General features: G+C 45.1%; 1 protein-coding gene across 1 annotated transcript in view; it reads right to left on the minus strand.

Annotated features, from left to right (window-relative positions):
* Positions 1-794: 794 nt before the first annotated feature.
* The window catches only part of cdh12a (cadherin 12, type 2a (N-cadherin 2)), a 31805-nt gene continuing 11056 nt past the window's right edge, over positions 795-21543 (minus strand). The window contains exons 4-13 of the mRNA XM_027001228.2: positions 17157-17451; positions 15400-15519; positions 14698-14865; positions 13782-13969; positions 8117-8370; positions 7275-7411; positions 5751-5872; positions 3866-3980; positions 2358-2612; positions 795-1433 (exon numbers count right to left, since the gene is read on the minus strand). Of these exons, the coding sequence (XP_026857029.2) occupies positions 883-1433; positions 2358-2612; positions 3866-3980; positions 5751-5872; positions 7275-7411; positions 8117-8370; positions 13782-13969; positions 14698-14865; positions 15400-15519; positions 17157-17451 (2205 nt within the window). The 3' untranslated portion in view covers positions 795-882. The remainder of the gene's footprint in view (positions 1434-2357; positions 2613-3865; positions 3981-5750; positions 5873-7274; positions 7412-8116; positions 8371-13781; positions 13970-14697; positions 14866-15399; positions 15520-17156; positions 17452-21543) is intronic.

A 21543-nucleotide genomic window follows, 5' to 3' on the forward strand; every position in this document is an offset into this window, starting at 1 on the left:
TGCGCAGCTCATAAAACTACCGTCCGCGCGACTCCGCACACTCGGAGGACGCTGCTCTGCCTGCAGCGCCCACGCTGCCTTTGACTGGTTTGCTGGAGGAGGATGGGGAGCCCATCTGTCCTACCCAACGAAGCCAGCGAGAGATGTGGTCAGCCGGTTCCTCGCTTCAGGGCCCAGCGCTGCGGCACAGTAACGGCCTGGGCTCGTTAAGGTGGGAGTGTTGGAGGAAGGATAAGAGGCGTGTTTGTGTGTGCTGCTCAGCCCGACACAAACTGCAAATGCAAGCAGGTCTTATGTCAGCTTTATTACCCGAAATGCCCAGCTTCAGTTCATTACAGACACAATTTTCTAGAAACAGCCCGTGTGGTAGAACAGCAGACAAGAGTCACACATTCCCTTTGGTCACCTTCATAACAAGACATCCTACCCAGAGATGGCTAGAGGGTTTTAAATTTTCATTGATTATAGGTCCAATTGGTCAGGTGTTTTTCAGTAGAGTCTGACATTTGAGCCATGCTATAAGTAGCCTTTCCTGGCTTCTAGGAGTGTGTATGTTTATAATTAAGAGAAAAGAAACAAGAACAAGTTTTTGAGGCACTTTTTAATATCAAAGGGGTGTATTAGAATCCCCCCAAAAAAGGGATTTATTGATACTCTGATTTTGACAAGTACAGATATAAAGCTGAACTTAAGATGCAATTGGATTTGTCAAAAAAAAAAAAAAAGTACTGGAATTCGCTCAAAACAGAAAATGGGGGCATGTGGCCGGGGGGGTGGGGGGGACATGCCTTTCCTCTGCCATAAAAGTCTCAGTTTGAATGTTATGCCTGAAATCAATAACGTCCTGGCATTTCGCAGAGATTCGCCAAATATCTAATCACATCAGGCGTGTCCCTCCTCTGAACCCTCGGTCTGTGGGCGAACGGGTTTATTTCCCGTGTGTGGATCTGTGGCCTGAGGCTCAGGCCCGCTAAAGATCCTGGCCAGGGTCTTAAAGTGTGGCCCCCAGAGTGCCATGCGGCTGTAGTCCTGTTCGGGCTCCTGCATGTGAGACTCAATGGAGCTCAGGGAACCCGCTGCCGAGCCTTCGCCCTCGTAGGCGTATGTAGCCAGGGAGTCGTAAGGCGGCGCCGCGGTGGCGCTGTGGCTCTCTTGTAGCCGCTGCTGGATGTACGCCCGGAGGTCAGCGCTGTCAGCGGGTGGCGGGCCGGCCAGGGACGGGGGGCGGGGCCTGGACCCCGTCTCCCCCCGCGGAGGCGTGTCTGTGGCGGCCTTGGTGTGACGCAGCGTGCCGATGTCAAAGGCCCGGGTGTCCTCCTCGCCGCCGCCCTCATCGTCGTAGTGGATCACGTTGTCCCGCACGTCCTCTTCGGATGACATCAGCGTGCCCGTTTTCTTGTGGCACTTTAGGGCCACGTGGAGCGCAGCAGTCGCTGCAACAGAGCAGACGGCACATGTGAGCTCCACTGGCATACGGTAGCTTATACTGCTGCTGAAACAGACAGAGAACCCTCCCCCACCCCACCTCCTCCCCAGACAGATCCAGACGAAGCTGGCAGAGACCCTGGTGGTCATTTCCAGAGAGGCCAATAGTTGTTTTTCCTCCTGATCACCATGGCACCCCGATCACCATGGCAGCCCATATGTGGCAGGCCTACTGGTTTGATGAGCAGCTTATTACTGTCGCAGAGCTGCACTTCTGTGGTGGGCGGAAGAGGCAGTCAATCTGACTTTTTATCTACCCCCCTTAGAGACACTTGAGATGAGAGGGAGAGAATGAGAGCGATAGAGAGAGCGAAACAGACAGAGAGATGTCTCTAAGAAGCCCAACAAATTAGACCTAATTATAATTATTTTAAAAATAAAGAAATGCAGCAAAGATAATCCCATGACTACAATTAAGCAGACAGATTTTTGCACATTACTTGTCCTGTTCCAGTTGTGTGGTCATTGTCACATACAGCTATTATTTTTACTGCAGTGCCCCCTAGTGACAAAACCAGAATATCACTACTACCTTGTGTGAATTTCACTAACAATAACATCAACACAATATATTTTGAAACACATCATAAATGCTCTCTCTGGCAAAAGTTGAGAAAGAAATAAAGAATAGAATCTTTCTCTTTTTTCCTCTCTCTCCCTCTCCCTCTCTCTTGCTCGTTCACTCACACCCTCTCTTGCTTGCTCCCCCTCTCTCTCTCTCTCTCGCTCGTTCACTCACACCCTCTCTCGCTCACTCCCTCTCTCTCGCTCACTCCCTCCCTCCCTCTCCCTGTCTGACAGCTGACAGCATATCATGGTGAACCCCCTCACGCTGTCCCACGCTAATGCATTAGCGCAGCATAGCAGCTCACCCAGCAGGACAAGCAGGCAGAGCGGTACGGCCACAAGCGCCCCGGTGCTGAGCCCTGCTGGCAGGAAGGCAGCCCTGGTTCCGCAGGCCGCAGTGCTGCTACTGTCACGGGTGCATGGGCACACTTGCACGCTCAGCGTTGCCGTGCTGCTCAGGACCGGGTAGCCGCTGTCCTCTACCACCACGGGGATCAGGTGCACGCTTGTTTCGCTTCGCTGGAGGCCTGCCCGCCGGGTCACAACCCCTGCTGTGTTGTCTGCAGTCACACACACACACACACACACACGCACCTGTTTGAGGGTCACAGTACATCAAACAGGGTTACCAGTAAAACCTTCATCGTGAGTCCAATATCTGTGATCAGCTTTGCTTTAATGTCTAAGAATTAAGGATTTACGGGCCTCTTATTCGACTCAAAGTGGCACAGGTTCCAAATATGACAGAAAGCTAAATCTGTTACAGGCTGTTCACATTGAATCTGCTTAGAGGACCGCAGTTCAGAGAAGAGCTTGTTTTGGCAGGCAGGAAGAGTCAAATTTTCCTTCCTGCAGCTCCGTGTGAAGGAATTTGCTCGAGCAACTGCCTCTGGGAGCTACGCCTCCGTGAATCAGATCTGCATCTGCAGTCGGGAGTCGCTAGCTCTGGCAGGAGTGGGCCTTTTTTTAAAAAGATGTCTTCCAATATACGCAAGTGTCAACCGCTGGAGAAGGCACCGTTTCTCCGGTTTTTCAACGGCGGACGGACTGGCTCAGATCCCATTACAGCCCAATCCTCGCCTGGAGTGCCCTTGAACAGAAAGCATTTCACGGCCGCGCTGTGCCTGGACGGAGGGGAGGCCTGACGGCAGGAGGGCTGTTTGAAGCTACCATGCTTAACATTTAGAGATGAGGCCACCTTGGTGTGGGAGGTCGGCCCCTCCCCCAGCCACCCCCACCTGGGCGAGCATGCTGGCTGCTCTCGACAGGGGCTGGAAATCAAACCAGGCGGTGTTTACACAGGCGTGCAAGGAACTGCAGGACCTAGTTCGCGGCCGCACCGGCTCACGCCGTGAGCATCCATGAAGCCCACGCAGCCGTTACACAAGGTTATTTTAGATTAAACAAAAACCGTGCGCAAGAGCTTGTTCGCATAACGAGTAGGGGATTTAGCTATTATCTACAAATAAAAATGACATATACACACACATTATTTATATTTATATTATATATATACACATAAGCATACATACACACAAAGTATTCTAACTAAGCGGATGGGGTTAATTAGTTGTAGACTTAGTAATAACATGGCTTAAACCTAACACAGCTGTGTGAAAAACTAAAAGCATGTATTTTTCTTTTATTAGCTGATTGATTTACTGATCGATTCTTCTTCTCTGAAGACGCTTCTTACTTTTGTAACCTTTTATGTGACCCTGCATGTCAGAAAAGAGAAAACAAGAGAAAACAAGAAACATGTGGAGTTTAATGTCAATGATGGATAGGGTTTGCTAATATAGGGCCTCCTTACTTCCGTAGTCTCTGATGGTGAAGTTCCTGTTCCTGATGTCTTTGGGAGATTTGAAGAAGAATCGGTGCCCCGTGTGAGGCATGTCTCGGTCCGTAGCACCAAGCACCCGGATCACCTACATACGAGTTAAGGCAGCTTTATAAGACAAACGGTGGGACCGTTTACACATGTAAGGGTTAAAGCCACATTTTAAGGTTTGTTTCTTAAAACTTAGTGTGTACGTATTTCATTAATATGCATTTATTCCAGGTGCATTTGAGCAATGGACATTTATTCTGAATGCATTGGAAACATATAGGTCATTCCAGATGGATTTGTTTTATTGCTATTTAAAGTAACTGTATTCCCAAATCAATAGAGTATAAGGTTCATTTCCTATTTGAGTTTTTCACAGGAAATATCAGTATAAGCAAAGAAACTGGAGCTTAAAACCAGATTTCGTCACCTTGAGTCTAGAGCCTCATTTATGCATTTGAATTACACTTCTGTACAAAATGCCATTTGAAACTGTTAACTCCAGGTAAACAAATCCTCATCTGTGTATCGGTATATGTGGTTCTATAATGAATTCTCGAAGAAAAGCAATTTCTCAGGTACAGGACAACTCTTGTACTGATAAAATGGCTTGTGGTGAGAACGGAAAACAGACTTCCTGCGCTGAAACTTCACCGGCGTCTGACTACGACTTTGAGGAGACGGTCTATATGTCGCTGTTCTCTCTCCACAACCCCACCCTAGTTCACTCACCCTACAAATCTCATATCGAAGTTGAATGGCAATAGGCTGCAACGAACTGGCCAAAGCTGCTAAACTGTCGGAATGTTGATCACCGTTAACCTTGCGACGATACGCCTGCTCCCAGAGGGAGGCCGCACCCCCATCCTATTTTTGGTCCAATTCCAATTCACCAGTTCCATCCACATCCTCTGGGTTTCCCACAAACACTATTGTGCCAAGACATGCAACATCGGCTTAAAGGCCGTGTACACCGGGATGTGGGCGGGACACAGGAGACCGACACCTGCCATGAGGAACGGCTTCATGACAACACCTGGATATACACTTTCCATCCATTTAATTAGAAACACCTACATCTTCACTCACCGGGTACATCTATCTCACGGTTCATAATTACGGGAATTATAAACTGTAGCCCATCTGTTAGAACACAGTTATCTGCCATCAGCTTCTTACCACGAGACCAACACTGTATAGGTATATTCTTTGGGTGATGGACACTTCGCGAGACTGCGTTAACACCGGCATGCTAGAGGCATGGTTGCGAATATTGGCCTTATGTGATTTTATCAAGCACAGCAGTGATTTTCTCAGCGGAGAGTTTCACGCGTCAGCGTCATCATACGGTAAGTCTGTAGTGCGGGAGAGTCTGCTACTTTTCATAACGTTCGGCGCCGGGAAGCAGGTGGAGAGTGGAGTAGGTGTAAATTTGTCTTTAGGAGGAGTGGAGACCAAAGGTAACCAAATGTCAGTAATTTAGTTCGGTTTGGAAAACAGTCTGGAATTCAGAAGGGTGGGTGACAGCATTTTCTATATCCGGCTCCTGAGGAAAAGTGTTTTCCTTTTCCGTGTGTCAGAATGATTCGTTTCTAACAGCTCCTTAAAGGCGTGCTTCCCGGCTCTCTGACGTGCACACTCCAGAGGCTCGCCACCGAGAGTTCGGAGAGAGTGGCACTCGTTCATGAAAAAAGAGGAGATCAAGGTGCGTTTCCTGCACATTTACCCACAACAGCCTTGAACAAGAGCAGCACAGCTTCAAAGGAGAGCATAGGCGAGACACATACATACACACACACACACACACAGAGACACAGACAGTCTTTCTCCCTGACGATGCTGCTTTCCCGACACACCCACACACACTTACCTGGCCTACTTTTGCATCTTCACAAACAAACATCTCATAAGGAAAGGAAAGTTCCGGAGGGAACTCATTGACATCCAGCACGTCGACTGCGACGCTAACACGACTGAACAGGAGAGGGTTGTCTGAAAGATCAAAGCAGACAGTGTCCATGTGCCAAGATGCGAGATGTACTGAGAATTACACAAAATGGCAGATGGAATTCATACTTGCACTTAGTAAAAGGAAAACCGGAGCATAAAATACTGACACCACCTGATTTGTTTTGGTATTGCAAGCTTCAATGACTTTTTTTGCTGCATTGAATATGTAAAGTTTGCTTAGTTTAAATTTAAATATAGTTTAAAAAATATCACATCACTCATCTTAAAACATGATTAATCAGTCTTGTCGATCTGAACTCATGATGAGTCTGTATGAACTCATGAACAGTACAGTCTGGACTACACTGCCTAACTGTAATCAGCACCCAAAGACAGTGAGGAGGAAGGAGGCTATAGGCTGGGGTTTACCCCAATGAGCCCTGGGGTTTAGCCCTGTGAAAACCCTCCTACAGAATTCACCATCAATTATGTAGAGGAAGCAGGATGTGACATTCCTGCCGAAAACCCATTGAGGAAACAGGTAGGCACAGCTGGGAATGTGTACCTTAAGGAATTCCCACAGAACTGGAATAAAACTGACCATTTGTATTTTGGTTGCATCGGTACCCTTTCCTGGCATGTTTGATTTCATTTTGCAGCAAACCATTTAGTGGAAAAGTTGCAATGTCCTGTATGTAGTAGTCTATCATAAACCTATACCCATCCTGTTGGGTATAGGTCTGATCCACAGGGCCTTTAATTTTTTTGTTGCTTAACTTGTGGGTATGCTACGATAAACTAGCATTAATTGTCAGATATAGGTCATAGGTTTATATATGCTATATATATATAAAAAGAATCCAACTTCTGGTGGGCAGGCTTGTTAGGCCGAACGCCAAAGTATGAATAGCCGTAAAGTAAACCTCTGACAAAGCAGGCTATGCTTTAGCAGTAAGGGGCATATACTTTTATATTTACTTTTTTTTTTTCATAACCTACACTGACCTGTCTCTAGTGATGTTAATTCCCCTATCTTCTTCCAAATATTGGCATATTTTGGAGTGAGACAAATATGCTTCTCGCACGTCAAAGGGTTGGGTAATTAAGCACCACAACTCAAATCCCTACAATTATACACCACTAAGTTTCACACTGAACTGCAGACATAACTGGGGAGATTTGTCAGATAGAGTGAAATTCTAGCCACGCCAAAACTTAGGAATCAGGTTTGTGGTGGCAGTGAGAACCTCGTATTGCAGTTCCCATTATCGTCCACAAGGTGGCAATATCATGATCGCTTAAACATTTGCTTGAGTGAACTGTAATGAATGTGAATGCCGTTAAAGCAATTTAGTCTAGCAGCAAATTCATTGTTTAATGGACCTCAGATCATATTACACCTCCTATGCCGTCACTTTTCTCTCAGTGTCGCTCTCATACTTACTAACTTTAGTCGCGACCACAGTAACGTTATGTCTTGCTGTCTTTTCTCTGTCCAGGGCCTCACGGGTGGATATGGTGCCCTCGGTGGGGTCAACGTCAAAGTAATTTTCCGAGCTGTTCCTCCACTCAATGGAATATCTTCAAAGCAGACACAGGGACACGGGCACAACAAACATTACAGTGCCCATCAAAAACCTCCCCACTGTCACCATCAGCATACGAAACCATTCTGGTTCAACGTCTTAATGCAACAGATTAAGCTTTTCCACAAGAGATCTGATGGGGGAAACGGAATCCGAAGCAGAGCAGATCCACAGTGGATAAGCGTAGGTAAAAGCATCATTCCATATTTATGGAATCCTGTTAGGTCAGTGTGTTGCACGCTGTCAGCCGGTGTTTTATTGTAATCCAGCCTCCTAGCAGAATAAGAGCTAATGTGCCATAGTGAAATATTAAACACGGACCACGGGCTACCAAGTCATCATCAATAACTCCCAATCAATAACTCGCAACTCCATTTGTGCCCTGCTATGAAATATTCATCTTAAAGCAAAAAAAAAAAAAAAAAAAAAGGCAAGTTTTTGTTCTGTACCACATCACACATTCCAGCACGTCACAGACTACCCTCACTCACACACACCACACACACACACACCTGGAGGTAAAAAGTGGGGCAATCCCTTAATGTTACACTGCATCCGCCCTAAACCCCAAACCACACACAACGTTTATCAGGACAGAGTCACTCAGAATGTAAGGAGTTAAAATCTACATATGCCTGTCCAGGTGTGTGTGTGTGTGTGTGTGTGTGTGTGTGTGCATGCCCGTTTCATACCCGCCTACCTGATGGGACTGTCTCCTGCATCCAGGTCCTCTGCGGTGACCGCCCCAATGATGCTGCCCACCGGCGAGTCCTCATACGCTTCCATGCCGTAGGAGCCCTGGCTGAAGGCCGGCGGTTCCTCCACGTCCAGCACGCTGACCCTCAACGTGGCCGAGTCCTTGAACGCACCCGGGTGCAGGAAGGCTGCATTCGGCTGAGCGTTGGACGCCTCCACCTTGAAGCTGTACACTTTCCTGCTCTCGTAGTCCAGCGGCTAGGACCCGTGAGGGGGGGAAGAGCAGAGTTTATGCTACAGGGATGGGATCAGGGCAGAAAGAGGTACAGCCTATATCATGGACTAACCATTATTGTTTATCTGTCGCATATTTCCTTCATTTTTTCAGGAATTTTGTTGTAGCATTTTTTAAAATATGCATTATTCTCCCTTTTGATGATAGACTAGGAAAGGGCAGTGGGTAGAAGATGAAGGCAAAAGGTTTGGAACATAACAGTAATTGCATGCTTACAACTGTGACTTTGCAAGTGTGAAATAAGACAAGCGTTTCTGAGGGGCCAGCGTGTGACCAATAAGCAACTCGTAATTGAACTGCGAAAATCTCGCCTGTGAACTCTCCGATTCAGATGGCCTTATTTGACTGACCTTCCTGCAATTTGAAATCGACCATGCCTCATTTGAGCCATGATGCAACGGCAAAAGCTTTCGGTAACAGAGGTCTCCCACCAAGATGAGAGGGAAGTGGAGGTGGGGGGAGGGTGTAATGCCACATGGCGGGAAAGTGAGGGGAAGAGGGAAAAAAAACCCAGCTCTTTCATGCGTGGAAAAAGGCAGGATCTGGCACAGTCACACTTACAAAATGGGAGAGAGAATGAGGGAGAGGGAGGAGGAGAAGGAGAGAGGGAGGTAGGGGCGAAAAAGTGTGAGAGAGAAATGTAAAAGACTAGCCGGGCATGGCGCACTGAGCTTGTGGCGGTCTCTGCCAGAGCCCTCGGATAAACTGTTTCAGGACTTGCATGGAATGCAATGTGATGAGGAGCCTCTATCTGAACTTCATATGGGAGTTTTAACCATAAATAATTTACTGTTTCATGCTTTGTTACAAAATAAATGATAAAGTACGCTACAAATGATTAACGTTAAAGTCTTCGGGCAGGAAAGACAAAACAATTCAAGAGCACTGTATAACCGGAGCCCTGTGATGTACTTGCTTCACACAGCCGTTGGGCTGACTCAGCTAACAGAAGGCCCTGCAGAACGGTGCAACAAATGCTTGCAGCAAATCATATCAGCAAAAATCATGCCGAGTTGATTGTTTATTCGCAAAGAGCTGCAAAAGAGGCTGGCACTGGGACTATGCCCTTTACAAGAGACTTGTTGTCTAAACACCGTGAGTTAAAACCTCGCGCATATTTTCCATGGGGTCACCCGCAGTCAGATAGTCAGTCGCAGCGCGGCTGTCAGAAAGTGAGTGAGTCACTCTCCTGAGAGGCCATATGTTTGGAGAACGCTACTGTTGACGTTGCTGACTACTGTTCTGCCCTCCACCCCCCCGACAAAATTTTTCGGTACGGCCAAAGACAGAGAGGTGAGACAAAGGGGTCGCCCCGAGGGACGAGAGTGTACACACCTCCTAGCGCAAGTCCCAAAAACCACCTTCCACCGAGCTACCTCCAGCCAGGGACACCTCGGAAGCCATGTGAGGGCGCTCCGGACTGCCACCACAGGCCTTACACCTTTTTTTTTTTTTTTTTTTTTTTTTTAAATATAAAGTAGAGGGATGTGTCGAGCACAAGGAGAGTCCGCTTTGATATGGAAATGGTTGCCGGCATGCAGCAGGGTGGGTTTACGAGACCAGCTTGCTTTAACAGCTTCAGGTGAGATGTTGCATGATTACGCCCCTTTGATTAGAGCTCACACTCCAGCGTCTAAGAGCGGGTTTACAAATATTGCATATCACGAAGGCATATTGACTTTCTGAAATCTATCATTAAAGATGCCTATTTTTACCTCCTTCACGATAAAACATAAGAATAGTCAATGTTTGTTCTCTAATGAAGCCTTCTGCTCTCAGTCAGTCGAACCATGAATATAACACTACTTAATCCGCTTAAACTGCATAATCAGTCGAAAAAACTGAATTTTAGGCAGAAGGCCTGCAGTTGAGGAAATCTCACCACTCCTTAGTTGCAGGAGTTGTGCTCTTAGTGAATCACAGGGGGATGATTCGTTACAAGTTCCACTCCATCAAGATCACCGATTGCGCCGTGTGGGTGTCACACGGTTACTCTCACCTCAGGAGCCAATCATTGTAAGGAGCAACGGAACGAGAACGGTAGCACTAAATGAAAGCAAAACCATGGCCATCAATCACCATGAAGAAAATTCACACTTTCTATTAGCTGAGGAAAAGGAAAATTCTTGTTGGGATTGATGGGTCGGAGGGAGACTACTAAGCAACTGGTCTGATAAACACGGCACTATCATCTTGGTCTTCTTACAGCTCAGTGATGCAGCACAATGTCTTGCAGTAAACCTATCAATCGTAATTTGTGTGTGGGGGTGGGGGGTTTTGAGGGGTTGATTGGTTTAGACAGCCAGCCGGAGGTGTTCTAGCCAGGGGAGGGATTATCAGGGCCGTGTCTGGAGTGCCACCATCCACTTGTCTGTTCACCGGAACTGTGCGGCCCGCCCATGTCTCAACCAGCGCATGCACACGGACAGCCGTCTGGCAGCCCAGCTCCCTGCCGGGTGCAGACGTGAGTCACAACTGCGGACCAGGTTGTCCCCTGATTCACACTGATACAGCCTCTCCGAAACCCTGCCAAAGAGCGCGGTGGACCGGTCGCACGGCAACTCCGCATGCCTGATTTGCACCAAAAATAGCGATGTGAATCACTATCTTAAATAAAGCCTGACTGCGAACATGCTTCGTTGGTAGAATTATTCCCTTTTGACATCGCAGAGGACAAAGCATAACATTCATTTTCAAATTCATTTTTGTATCATAATTATTATACCTTACCACAGTATGTGAAATAAAATTCAGCATGTATCTTAGAAAAGCTCGTTTTTATTTTTGTTTGCTTGTTTTAAATTTGAGGCTGAAAATATGTACATGCTCATCTAAAAATCACCCACGTGAAAGCATCTGAATAAACCCCAACAGATTATTATAATCTGCCATCAGAACACGAGGGATGAGAACAAGAGATCAGTGTGTACTGTGACATCACACACACACGTACGTCACTATGTGTCCTCTCCTCTGAGTTGGATCAAATTTCCTACCAAGCACCTGAGCTCTGAGAATGATCAAAATGCACATAAATGTACTGCCACACATCAAAGTACAGAAATCTGCAATGCATGTGGCATTCCAGACATAACACTGCTGCTCCAATGCCCCTGGGAGCGCTGGTGATATCCGCCACAAAACAAAGATTCTAGAATGTTTTTAGTCATGGCTAAATCCGTGAAAGGGGAAATTGGGCCTTTAGGTGGCGCTCTTTCCTTCTACTCTGCTGCTCCCTTGGAAACTTCTGTGGAGACCCGGAGCAGCAAAGTTCATCTTTCCGTTTTCACTCCACCTCACATTAGAGAATCCGCAATCAGACGCATGTCAAGGAAGGTGACTCATTGATTTGTTATTCAATACAGCGCCTTCACAAAACCCTTAATTTCCACACTAATTGCCAATCATTAATGAATTCCTACTTCTGCTACGCTGCGCGAAAAAGCTCATTTTGCTCGGGAGGTTTCTGGGGATGGTGTTCCTTGACACAAAACTTGAGTGCTTCGGTTGCAAACAAAGCAGCCCTAATGAAGGCAAAAGAAACGTGTAAATCAAACTAATAAAGGCAGATAGAGACGGGGGCACATGGGCTTGGCACGCTGATATGCCTCTCTGTCTCCCCGTTTTCTCATCATCTCGACAGCGAGTGCTCCCCACGGCGGACGGCCCTCACGCCAAGGCATTACAATAACATGTTATTCACTAAATCAGCCCGAGAGAGCCTCTTAGAGCTCTCATTTCATTTCACACAATCACTCGGCGAGGTGGGCTGATGCCACAAGCCCGGCCTCGAACAGCCGATTATCCCTTTGAACCCATTTACTCTCCAGCATCCTCTTACAGCTCTGTCCCGTTTCAGAGTCCCTAAAGCCAGGAGAGATCCCATAATGCACCTCTTCGACATTTCGACGAGGTCCCTGAATACCGGGCTGGGGGCAGGGGAGGGTGTTGGGGGATGGGGAGGGAGTAGGGGTCAGGTGGTTGAAATAACAACCAAACGGGAGAGAAAGGTGTCCAGGACTGGAGAACGGAGGCGGGAGAGGGGCTCCATCATTGAACCTCTCCCGAGCGCCATGCCGAGGATTCCGCATATCCATTTGCAGCTGCTTTTTGGGTCAGTGGATATGGCAGAGCCATTCTGCCGCGTAAGGACTGTGTGACTTTGTCCTATGCCACAGCTGCTCCTGCGCTTGAGTGCAGCTCAGGGAATAAGGGAAAAGAGGTTTAAAAAAAAAAACGTAGACAAAAGGAGACACTGCGCCGAATGCAGGGTACAGCACCCTCCTGTGACACGGGGACGACAGAAGCGCCATCACCATTGTTTGTTGATCAAACCTAAACCTTCTCTTAACGTAATCAAGCACTGCTACACCAATACACACAGCGCAGTTGTATATTTCACGACTACACCACGATCCTCAGTACAAACGGAAAGGAGTGAAATCTGCAGTAAGACGTGCAGGAGACCATGGCCAGCGTGTCAGAGAACTGATGATTGCCATGTGGAAGACTCCTGTCGAGAGGGACCTCTGCAGCTCCTGGCAATAACACAGCAACCCCTCTACCCACTGGAGAACGCTCCCCCCACGCTAATCGCCGAGCCGCGTGCACAGCCGTGGACGTGAGCGGGCATGCATACCCGTCTTCCTGTCACATCTCGTTGAGAGGCAGGAGAGGCAGACACAAGCCGATCCATTCTTGGATCAATTGTTCAGTCGTTCCTCTGCCAGACCTCGAATAACGGATTTCTTCCACGCACCGACTGCGGCTGGTCCCATGCGCTAAGCATGGGCAGGGATATCCTGAGAGTACTCGCAGCCCACGTATACGAGGTGATGGATCCGGGTTTTGATTGGAGGGAGCAGTGGCACAGAGTGGGTCGCGCGTTATCAGTTTTATGACGGGTAATGCATTATTCCCAGAGAATAGTGAGGCTGGTGTGTTGTAATAAGAGGTCCTCCCCTTGGGGGTGCACGCACACACACACACACGTATATGAAGGTCACGTGGTGCATGGTGGCCTAATGTCATCAGTACTATGTGCACACATGTGGGGAAAGAAAACACTAGTCGGTTCGCTTTTTGTTGGAAGTTTTCTCTTAGTCTGTATGTGGCCTGATCATGCATTTATTGTCAAGTATAAACCCTGACCCAGGATCCGTTCGGACCACTCTCATTTTAATGGAGACAGTCATACATGGACAGGAGCAGTTTTTTAAACTTTTACTCTGTTAGTCTGTTTAATGTCAACTGTCACAAATTAGCTTTTATTAACTGAACAGAGGCATTAAATTGTTCCACAAGTACAAAACACTGGACGTATTAGTCACAATCCTACAAAAATAACCAGTTTTAAATGGGGGATTTTTTTTACCTTCTTCAGCAGCACTACGCCCTCCTGTGTGTGCTCGTCAGTGTAGATGTCAAAAGTGGAGCTGCCGTCGCCCGGGATGATGCTGTACTCCACCTCTGCGTTTTTCCCCAAGTCCAGATCGTGAGCCTTAACCCTCCCTATCGAGGAAGCGACGTGCGCCGACTCCGGAACTTGCAGGTGAAAGATGCCTGGAGCGGGACTCACAGCAAAGCATGCTTTAGAGAGAGGAACCGATCATCAACAAATCAGCACAAGAGACCTAAAGACCCTTGCAAACGAGCGTATGCTTGTAGAGGTGGTTACGGCTAATTATCTGCTAATCACTTTAACGGCTCCAGCAACAGCACGGGAGCATGGCAATCACGTCTGCAAATCCGCCAAGCTGTCTGTGTTTGTGTACAGCGACCGTGCCGGCTGTCATAACCACACTCCGCTGTAGATATACGACTCGGAGAAATGCCAGGTCAGTGCGTAGAACTGATCCTTGGTGCGCGTGACGCTACTGCGCTCTAAATTGCAGCATTTAACAATCCAAATATTAGCCCTTGGCAGCTGCGCATGTTCATTCGACTTTTAATCCTGATGCGAACCCATCCGTGCAAAAACTCCTTTTCAGATTCATTTCCAACTCCCTTTGCTAAACAAACGGCAAATGTACAACTGTTGAAAGATTTAGTCCAATGCATTGTTAAACAGGGTACAAGCGGATAGAAACCCCCTCCCAATGGCAAACGATGACAGAGTTGGGGAATTTGGGATGGGGGAACATTTGCAGACACAATTTGCCGGCACATTTTCTGTAATGTCGCGAAGCTATTTTATTTCATAAGTCGCTTGAGGAAATATCAGTAGCAAGCACTAGTCAGTGACTCATGACTCAGAGTCCTTCTTAGAGACAGACATTGCAAAAGCCTACTTTTAGCAAATCTTGGCGGGTTGTCATTGACGTCAGTCAGGGTGATGTTGATGGTGGTGGTCCCGGCCAAGCCCCCCAGCTGACCCCCCATATCCTTGGCCTGGATCAAAACCTGGTACGACTCTTTAACCTCCCGGTCCATGTTGGGTAGGGCGATCCTTATCACCCCTTGGATGGAACCAGAACATGGAGAGAAGCAGACAGGGGTTGTAAATAGAGATGCATACAGTAGGTGGTGAAGCTACAGTTTCCAGGGCGCTCGGCGCTCTTTTGATGGATGCGGCGGAGAAAGAGAGATAAGGCTTCTAATAGCGCTTCATTAATCCACGTTCCTTAGGGCAGCGCCATAAAGGGTGAACGTCTGACATTCCACTAAAGGCTAATCGGCCTTAATAGCTTCCCTCTCAGTGGGAATACCTTTTGATCAGGCAACGCTGGCATGACACTGGGTCATGGAAATGCCAGGCCAATGCGCAACAAAATGACAAGCTTTTGTATATAAACACACACACTTGAAACTTGGCCGCTTATCAGAACAGCGTCGCTCTCATGCAAACTCTTGGTCTCACAGACACTGATTAATATGCGGAGCGCATAGCCAAACATTATAATTGCCCCGGTTTTATAATTAGAAAGCCAGAGACCATCTGGGCTCAGGAAGTCAGCTGTGTGGTACCAGGAATTACCACCGGAGTCTCCTACCAGTCTTGGGGTCCACTGAAAAGTAGGGCTGGCCATGGAGGATGCTGTACACTACCCGAGCGCTGTTGCCATAAGTTGGATCGTCTGCATCCGTGGCTGTGACCTGCATCACGTATGTGCCTGTGCAACACAGACACAAGGGCAGATTGGATCGTTGACTACAGGAGCTGCAGCGGTGCCGGCTACAGCGCGTGCACGTGACGCACTTACAAGAGCTTAATTAGAACCCATCAGCGTAATCAACATAACTAGGCCATCTCAAAGCAATTAAGTGGCAATGTTTTGAAATAGATGCGCTGAAAAGTAAGTTCTCCAAAAAGTACCAGAAAAATACAAGAAAAAGGATGTTTAATAACATATTAAATATAAAAATATGTCCAAACAGTACAATATACATGCATACTTGTTTAAAATTAAAGGGCTTTTTAAAGCTAATCAAATTAATTACAATAAGCAGAGCTCTGCATGCGATCAATAAGGTACACACATGGGCCATCAGAGCCTCTGCTGTCATGGAGACAAGGGCTCAAATCTGCAGGGAGGCTCTCTGGCGACACACAGCACCGTGCGTATGCGGCAGGGTGGTGCAACATCGTGACCGCACCTCTCCAACCTCACCCTAACGGGAGCCAAACTGCGGAACCAAACACTGCAGAGCGGTCAATGGGAATGTCTGGAAAGGCATCGGCCATTTCAACCGTCCCTTTATCATTGTTAAAAAAAAAGAAGAAGTTTGCAGGCTTGAAAAAGGCCAGGATGTCACACTAGAGTAATGCTGTTTAGTTGGGAGCTGGTCACTGAGCATGCAGGATAGGCAATTAAATGAAACTGCATGTGGGCAGTATCTGCTTTTGAGAAAGAAAACTTAAAAGATTAGACGTGGAACCTGTCCCTAGAAGTAACTTTCCTTGTAAAGTAGTAGATATATGAGGTAATGGACTGACAAAGCTTGAATAAACAGTGTACTTTTCCAATTCTGTTTTCCAATTAACACAGAAGTGGCCTGATATGCTATAGTAAATTAGAATAACATATCTTCCATTCTAGAATAAACTGAAGTTTAGATTCTAACAAACAAATTCTAATTTGCCAGAACAGAGTAAATTCTAGTCATTTGGAACTTGCTCTAATGTATTCTAATAAGAGAGTAACTGTAGTAATAGAATAACTCTAGTATAACTTTATTGCAAGAATATTCTGTATTGAGAACTTATTGAGGCTTAATGTAACATCTATTAGAAACCTACAAATATGTGCAGGAGGACCAGTACTGGCAATGAACAATGCATTCCCTTATTATAATACTGGATTGTACATGCAGGCAATGAGGAATCCAAAATAAGACTATAGAATTTGTGAAATAGTTGGGACTAATAGTTGGGAAAAAAGAATGAAATAGAATTAAATTACAAAAACAACCCAATTTCAATATTGCAATTTTTCCTAGGATTACAACAGAGGTATTCATGAACTCAACTTGGATTTAGCAACAATATGTTATTTTCCCCTCTTATTCCTGAAAAGCAATTCCCCAGGTACATCACTGTGTAATTACGTTCATCTATTTTCCATGCAATAAAAAATGGTGCCGTATTTGATGTAACCAAGATGAGTCATTCAAAGGATGAATTTTGCCACGTTGCCCAAAGGCAAGGTTAAGTCCTCGTCTCGCATTCATGAGATGTATTTTAAGGTGACGGCTCTCTCACTTCATCACCTCCCCAGCCACACAGGGCTGTGAAGAAGCCACAGCTTACCTATAGGAGACATCTCTGGAACACTGGCTGAGTAAGGACCCTCCAGAAATCTGGGCTCATTGTCGTTGATGTCCTGGACTTTGATAATAAACTGGGACTCTGGCTCCAGGGGTCTGCCAGTTAGCACGTCCACAGCCTGGGCCCGTAGCGTGTAATAAGGCTTCACTTCGCGGTCCAGGCTCTGCACGGCATGAATGTCCCCCGTGGTAGGCTCTACAGTGAAAATGGCGCCGACTCCCTCTCCAGACAGTGTGTACTTTACCAAGTTATCCCCTTTATCCAGGTCACTGTGTAGCTGCAACATTCACGACAGTGCAACTGGTGAGAGTGCATTCAAGAGTTTTAAGAATACAACATTTTCAACATTAGTAATATAACGTTAGCATTCAACATGTCTAACTGGCAGGACAGTGTTTTATCACACTTAGGCATCATCGCATTTTCTAAAAGTGAATGAAGGTTAACCCAGTTATCATGATGCTAACAGCCAATGGGGGTAATAGAACTAGCCGGGCCTCATCTCCACAGATGATTAGAAGCACAAAAATAATAAACTGTAAAACTGTTAATTTTAATATTTGAGTAAGCAGGTACATGGACTCTCTTTTAATAACGTATTCTTTTGTTATCTAACCACACTAAAAAAACTTGTGAAAGCTATATCCCAAGTCATACAACACTACATGAGGTTATGTGAATGATTAGGCCAAGTATTTGGAATAAAGATTCAAACAGTCACAAGTAAAGCCTCATTCCTGAATGAATAGGCAGCTGGTATACAATCCATGAGTTTCAAAGGCCTTCCCATGTAAGGAAAAAAGATATTATTTCCACAGTTTGTCAAATGGATAGAGTTCAGCCACCTCAAGTAATGTACTTAATCCCAGCAGTGTAGTCTCCATTTCCCATGTTGAGTCATGTCTTTGTAGCAATGCAGCTAAGGCCATCCTTAGAAACTGCATTCTCTCTATCAGCACGTAAGCCATGTCAAGCTAATTAAAAAAATCCCATTAGATGAGGTACAACGAGTCGTTGAATGAAAGAATTCATTACTTAGCTCGGGTCGCGGAACTGGCAATAAGGTACCAGATAATCCATGATCCCTAATAAAGGTATCAAAGGAGGTTTTGCGTCCAGCTTGATTCATATGTTTCATCTTTTATAGAGAATGTCAATGAGCACTATAAATTAAGGGTGGATGTCTTTCAATCCGCAGACACACTGTTATGGATGTTAACTGTCAATAAAGCCAGACAAGGCCTCACGTCAGACTGCAGGGGTGAAGGCTCTTATGGTAGTAAGAAAAAAGAAGAAGAATTCACTCTGGAGATAAAATGTCATTTTAAAGGTCACACGCACATAGAACAAATTGTGACATTGAGATAATCTATCCCTATCGTAAAGGGCAGGGAGCATGTTGCTCACATGAGAGGAAGTACTGGTAAACTGTCCTGTTTCTTGTTCAAAAATGCAATTAAACTTTAGAAGAACCAAAGTGCTTATTCTATGAATGAATACAGTCAAAACACGTGTGAAATGCACAAAGGTGTCAGACAGCAGGTAATGATTGATGGGGGCCCAACAGCCTCAGAAATAAACAGATTTTGGGTTCTAATTTTCATACTCTCTGTTATTATAGAAATAAATATAGAGAAATGCATAAATAATACAGACTGCATTATGTATCTGCATAATATCTTATAAAGCTCTGTTTATCTACATGCTGTTTCCTTTAATTTCTCATACATTTTAAATTATAATTTTGGATAGATGAATCCCTTCCTGTAAAAATGGAATCATCCAGTATGTTTTGCCATATGACAATAAATTATTTGTTATAATTTATAATCAGTTTATGTGCATTGCCTCTACATTTGAGCTGAAAAAGAACACAGCATGTTTGTTTGTCCTTCTCAGCATGAGGTACATTCACAGATTACTTATTTGCATTCTATGCAGTTTAATCAAATTCCAAAAGGCTCTGGAGTCCATGAACACTACACTAACTAAATTCTCCTTCAAGGAAACAGGGGGACCTCAAATGGTCCTTTAAAAAAAGCAAACTTCTAGCAAAACCAACTAATTTTCATTCCCAACCCGTCATTCTCTGAAGCCTGGGGAGAACCCACCAGTGTGTGCATGCCAAAGGTGGCCTTTTTTCGTCAGATTCTGGTACGCATAGCAATCCCATAGACTTCAATCTAGATTCTGCTCTGTTCCGTTGCCTATCTGGTACTGGTTTGTTAAGAGTGTTGACCAAAAATATCACGTTTTCAAAATAAAACTCAGGTTTTATTCTGCCCAGCAAGAAACATCACTCTGTTCACACAACTAATTAGAAATATACAGGCTTTTACACTGCCTACATATCAAACTAGTCTCATTCCTGTTTGTCATACAGTCACATAAATATTTTGTGACGCAGTGACACGTTTTATTAGATTATGAGACAATATTATGATTTTCGCTTATGGGAAATTAACATACAAATCCCTGTATCAGTGCTTTCCCCGTGTAATACGGCAGTAACATGAAAATATTTCCTCATTTTATGTCTACTTACATGTTTTCTGTAAAATTAAGATCATTGAACTATTTTTTTTATTTATTTACTAAACGAACAAAAGTAAAATATGTAAAAGCTAGTGTAATGTCCTTTCTGTGTAATGCTATCTTCCTGGGAATGAACATCCTGTGAATGGAATGCTGGTGTCAGGAAAACAAATTTTTCTTGTTAGTTAGCTAAAGTAGGACACCTATAATGGGAATTGCTTAGCGGATGTAATAAAATATCTCTTTTGCATTGGAATGGGAACCTACATTTTGTAAATCCTATCATGTCTTTTTCTATGTTATGTGAGCGTTGCAAAAATCTTTCCTAATTTTATGCGACAGTGCCCAAAAACCCTCTGGGGTCTAAGCCCCTTTTGGCACTTTCCCTATATCATCATGCTACTATTTTTGTAAAATTGTGTCAGAAAATATCCCTATAATGTTTTTTTCACTGCACGCATGGACAGATCCTTAAAATACTGCCATGGGTCATTTGCGGGGTCAGAAATGATTGTCACAGTTGAGACAGGTGCCGCCGTCTCACCTTTCCTTAAACAAACTGGGAAGCCGCCTGTCTTTTAATTGAAAGCCTGAACAGAGGGAAGACATGGCCATCGTACATGAGGAGAATGGAAAGTACAGAGCTGTGATTTCGATTGCGGTCATGGCTTGTGACTGTCCTTCCATTGCCGTGCAGCTGGGCGTGATCCATCAAGTTGCAAAGTGAACTTGCTGTGCCGCTTGAATTGTGGAGTCGATATACCATCTACTCCACTTTTCGGTGCGAGGGGCGAGCGCTTGCAATGTGCTGGCAGCATGAACATCAAAACAGGAGACAAATGACTGCTTTAAAAAATGGAGGTATTCCTCTTTTCTCTGCACTGTTCTATTCTTGTGTGGTGTTTTGCAACTTAGTCCTGAGCCTGAAGATTTCCAAAAAGTTTCATGTGATGACTCTTATATTGGATTTACTACTTGCAGATCAATGGTAGTATCTCAATACTGCTTTGATCGTCTTTATGCTTCAGAATTAGAAATTGAAGCTGCACCAACACAAAATAATGCCCTGGTGAACTTTTGTAATTAAAGTGGAAATACAAACTTTCTCCATATCGGCTGACTTTCCGACGACATCTATGAATGTCTTGTCGTTCCTAAATTCACAGTCAGCTAGTTTTAAAGTTAAACATTCAAATAGAAAATAAAGATGCAGACTTGAGAATTAGTAGAAGAGAATAGCTGGTCCTGTCCTTTATTGCAGGATAACAAGCATTATTGAGGCACACTCCAGAGACTGTCTAACAATCACACAAAGAACCCAAATTTTTATACATTTGTCAGACGTGATTTATGTATTCACCCCACCTTCTTTTACATATTAGTTTTTGCATTCGCCACTATTACATCCAAACCATACATTAGTCAATTTATGCAAACTGATATTCACACACACCAGTTGGACCCCTTTACCACCACATTCCAAGTGAAGACTTCTCTTGACCTTATCTTAAAGAAGATTGTTTTTCTGTATGGTCCTCAACCTTGTGGAGAGGTCATATATCTTACTTTCAGGTCCACCAAAGCCTACCCAGCATCCTTTGCAGAAGCCTGCAGAGGCCTCTAGGCAAATCATTCTGAAAGGACACAAAATTTCTATACACCCTTTTGTTTTATGTTATTAATATGTCTAATGCAATGTTAAGGCCTCTTTTCCCTCTTTTTATTATCTCAGTCTCATGAATAAACACAAACAATGAGAATAAAAATCAATGGAAAAAAATGAAGAAAAGATGTGGCTTTAAAACAATTCTGAAAGATGGGACTGGACACTGAG

This window comes from Electrophorus electricus, chromosome 7 (assembly GCF_013358815.1).
Source record: "Electrophorus electricus isolate fEleEle1 chromosome 7, fEleEle1.pri, whole genome shotgun sequence".
Lineage (NCBI taxonomy): Eukaryota > Metazoa > Chordata > Actinopteri > Gymnotiformes > Gymnotidae > Electrophorus > Electrophorus electricus.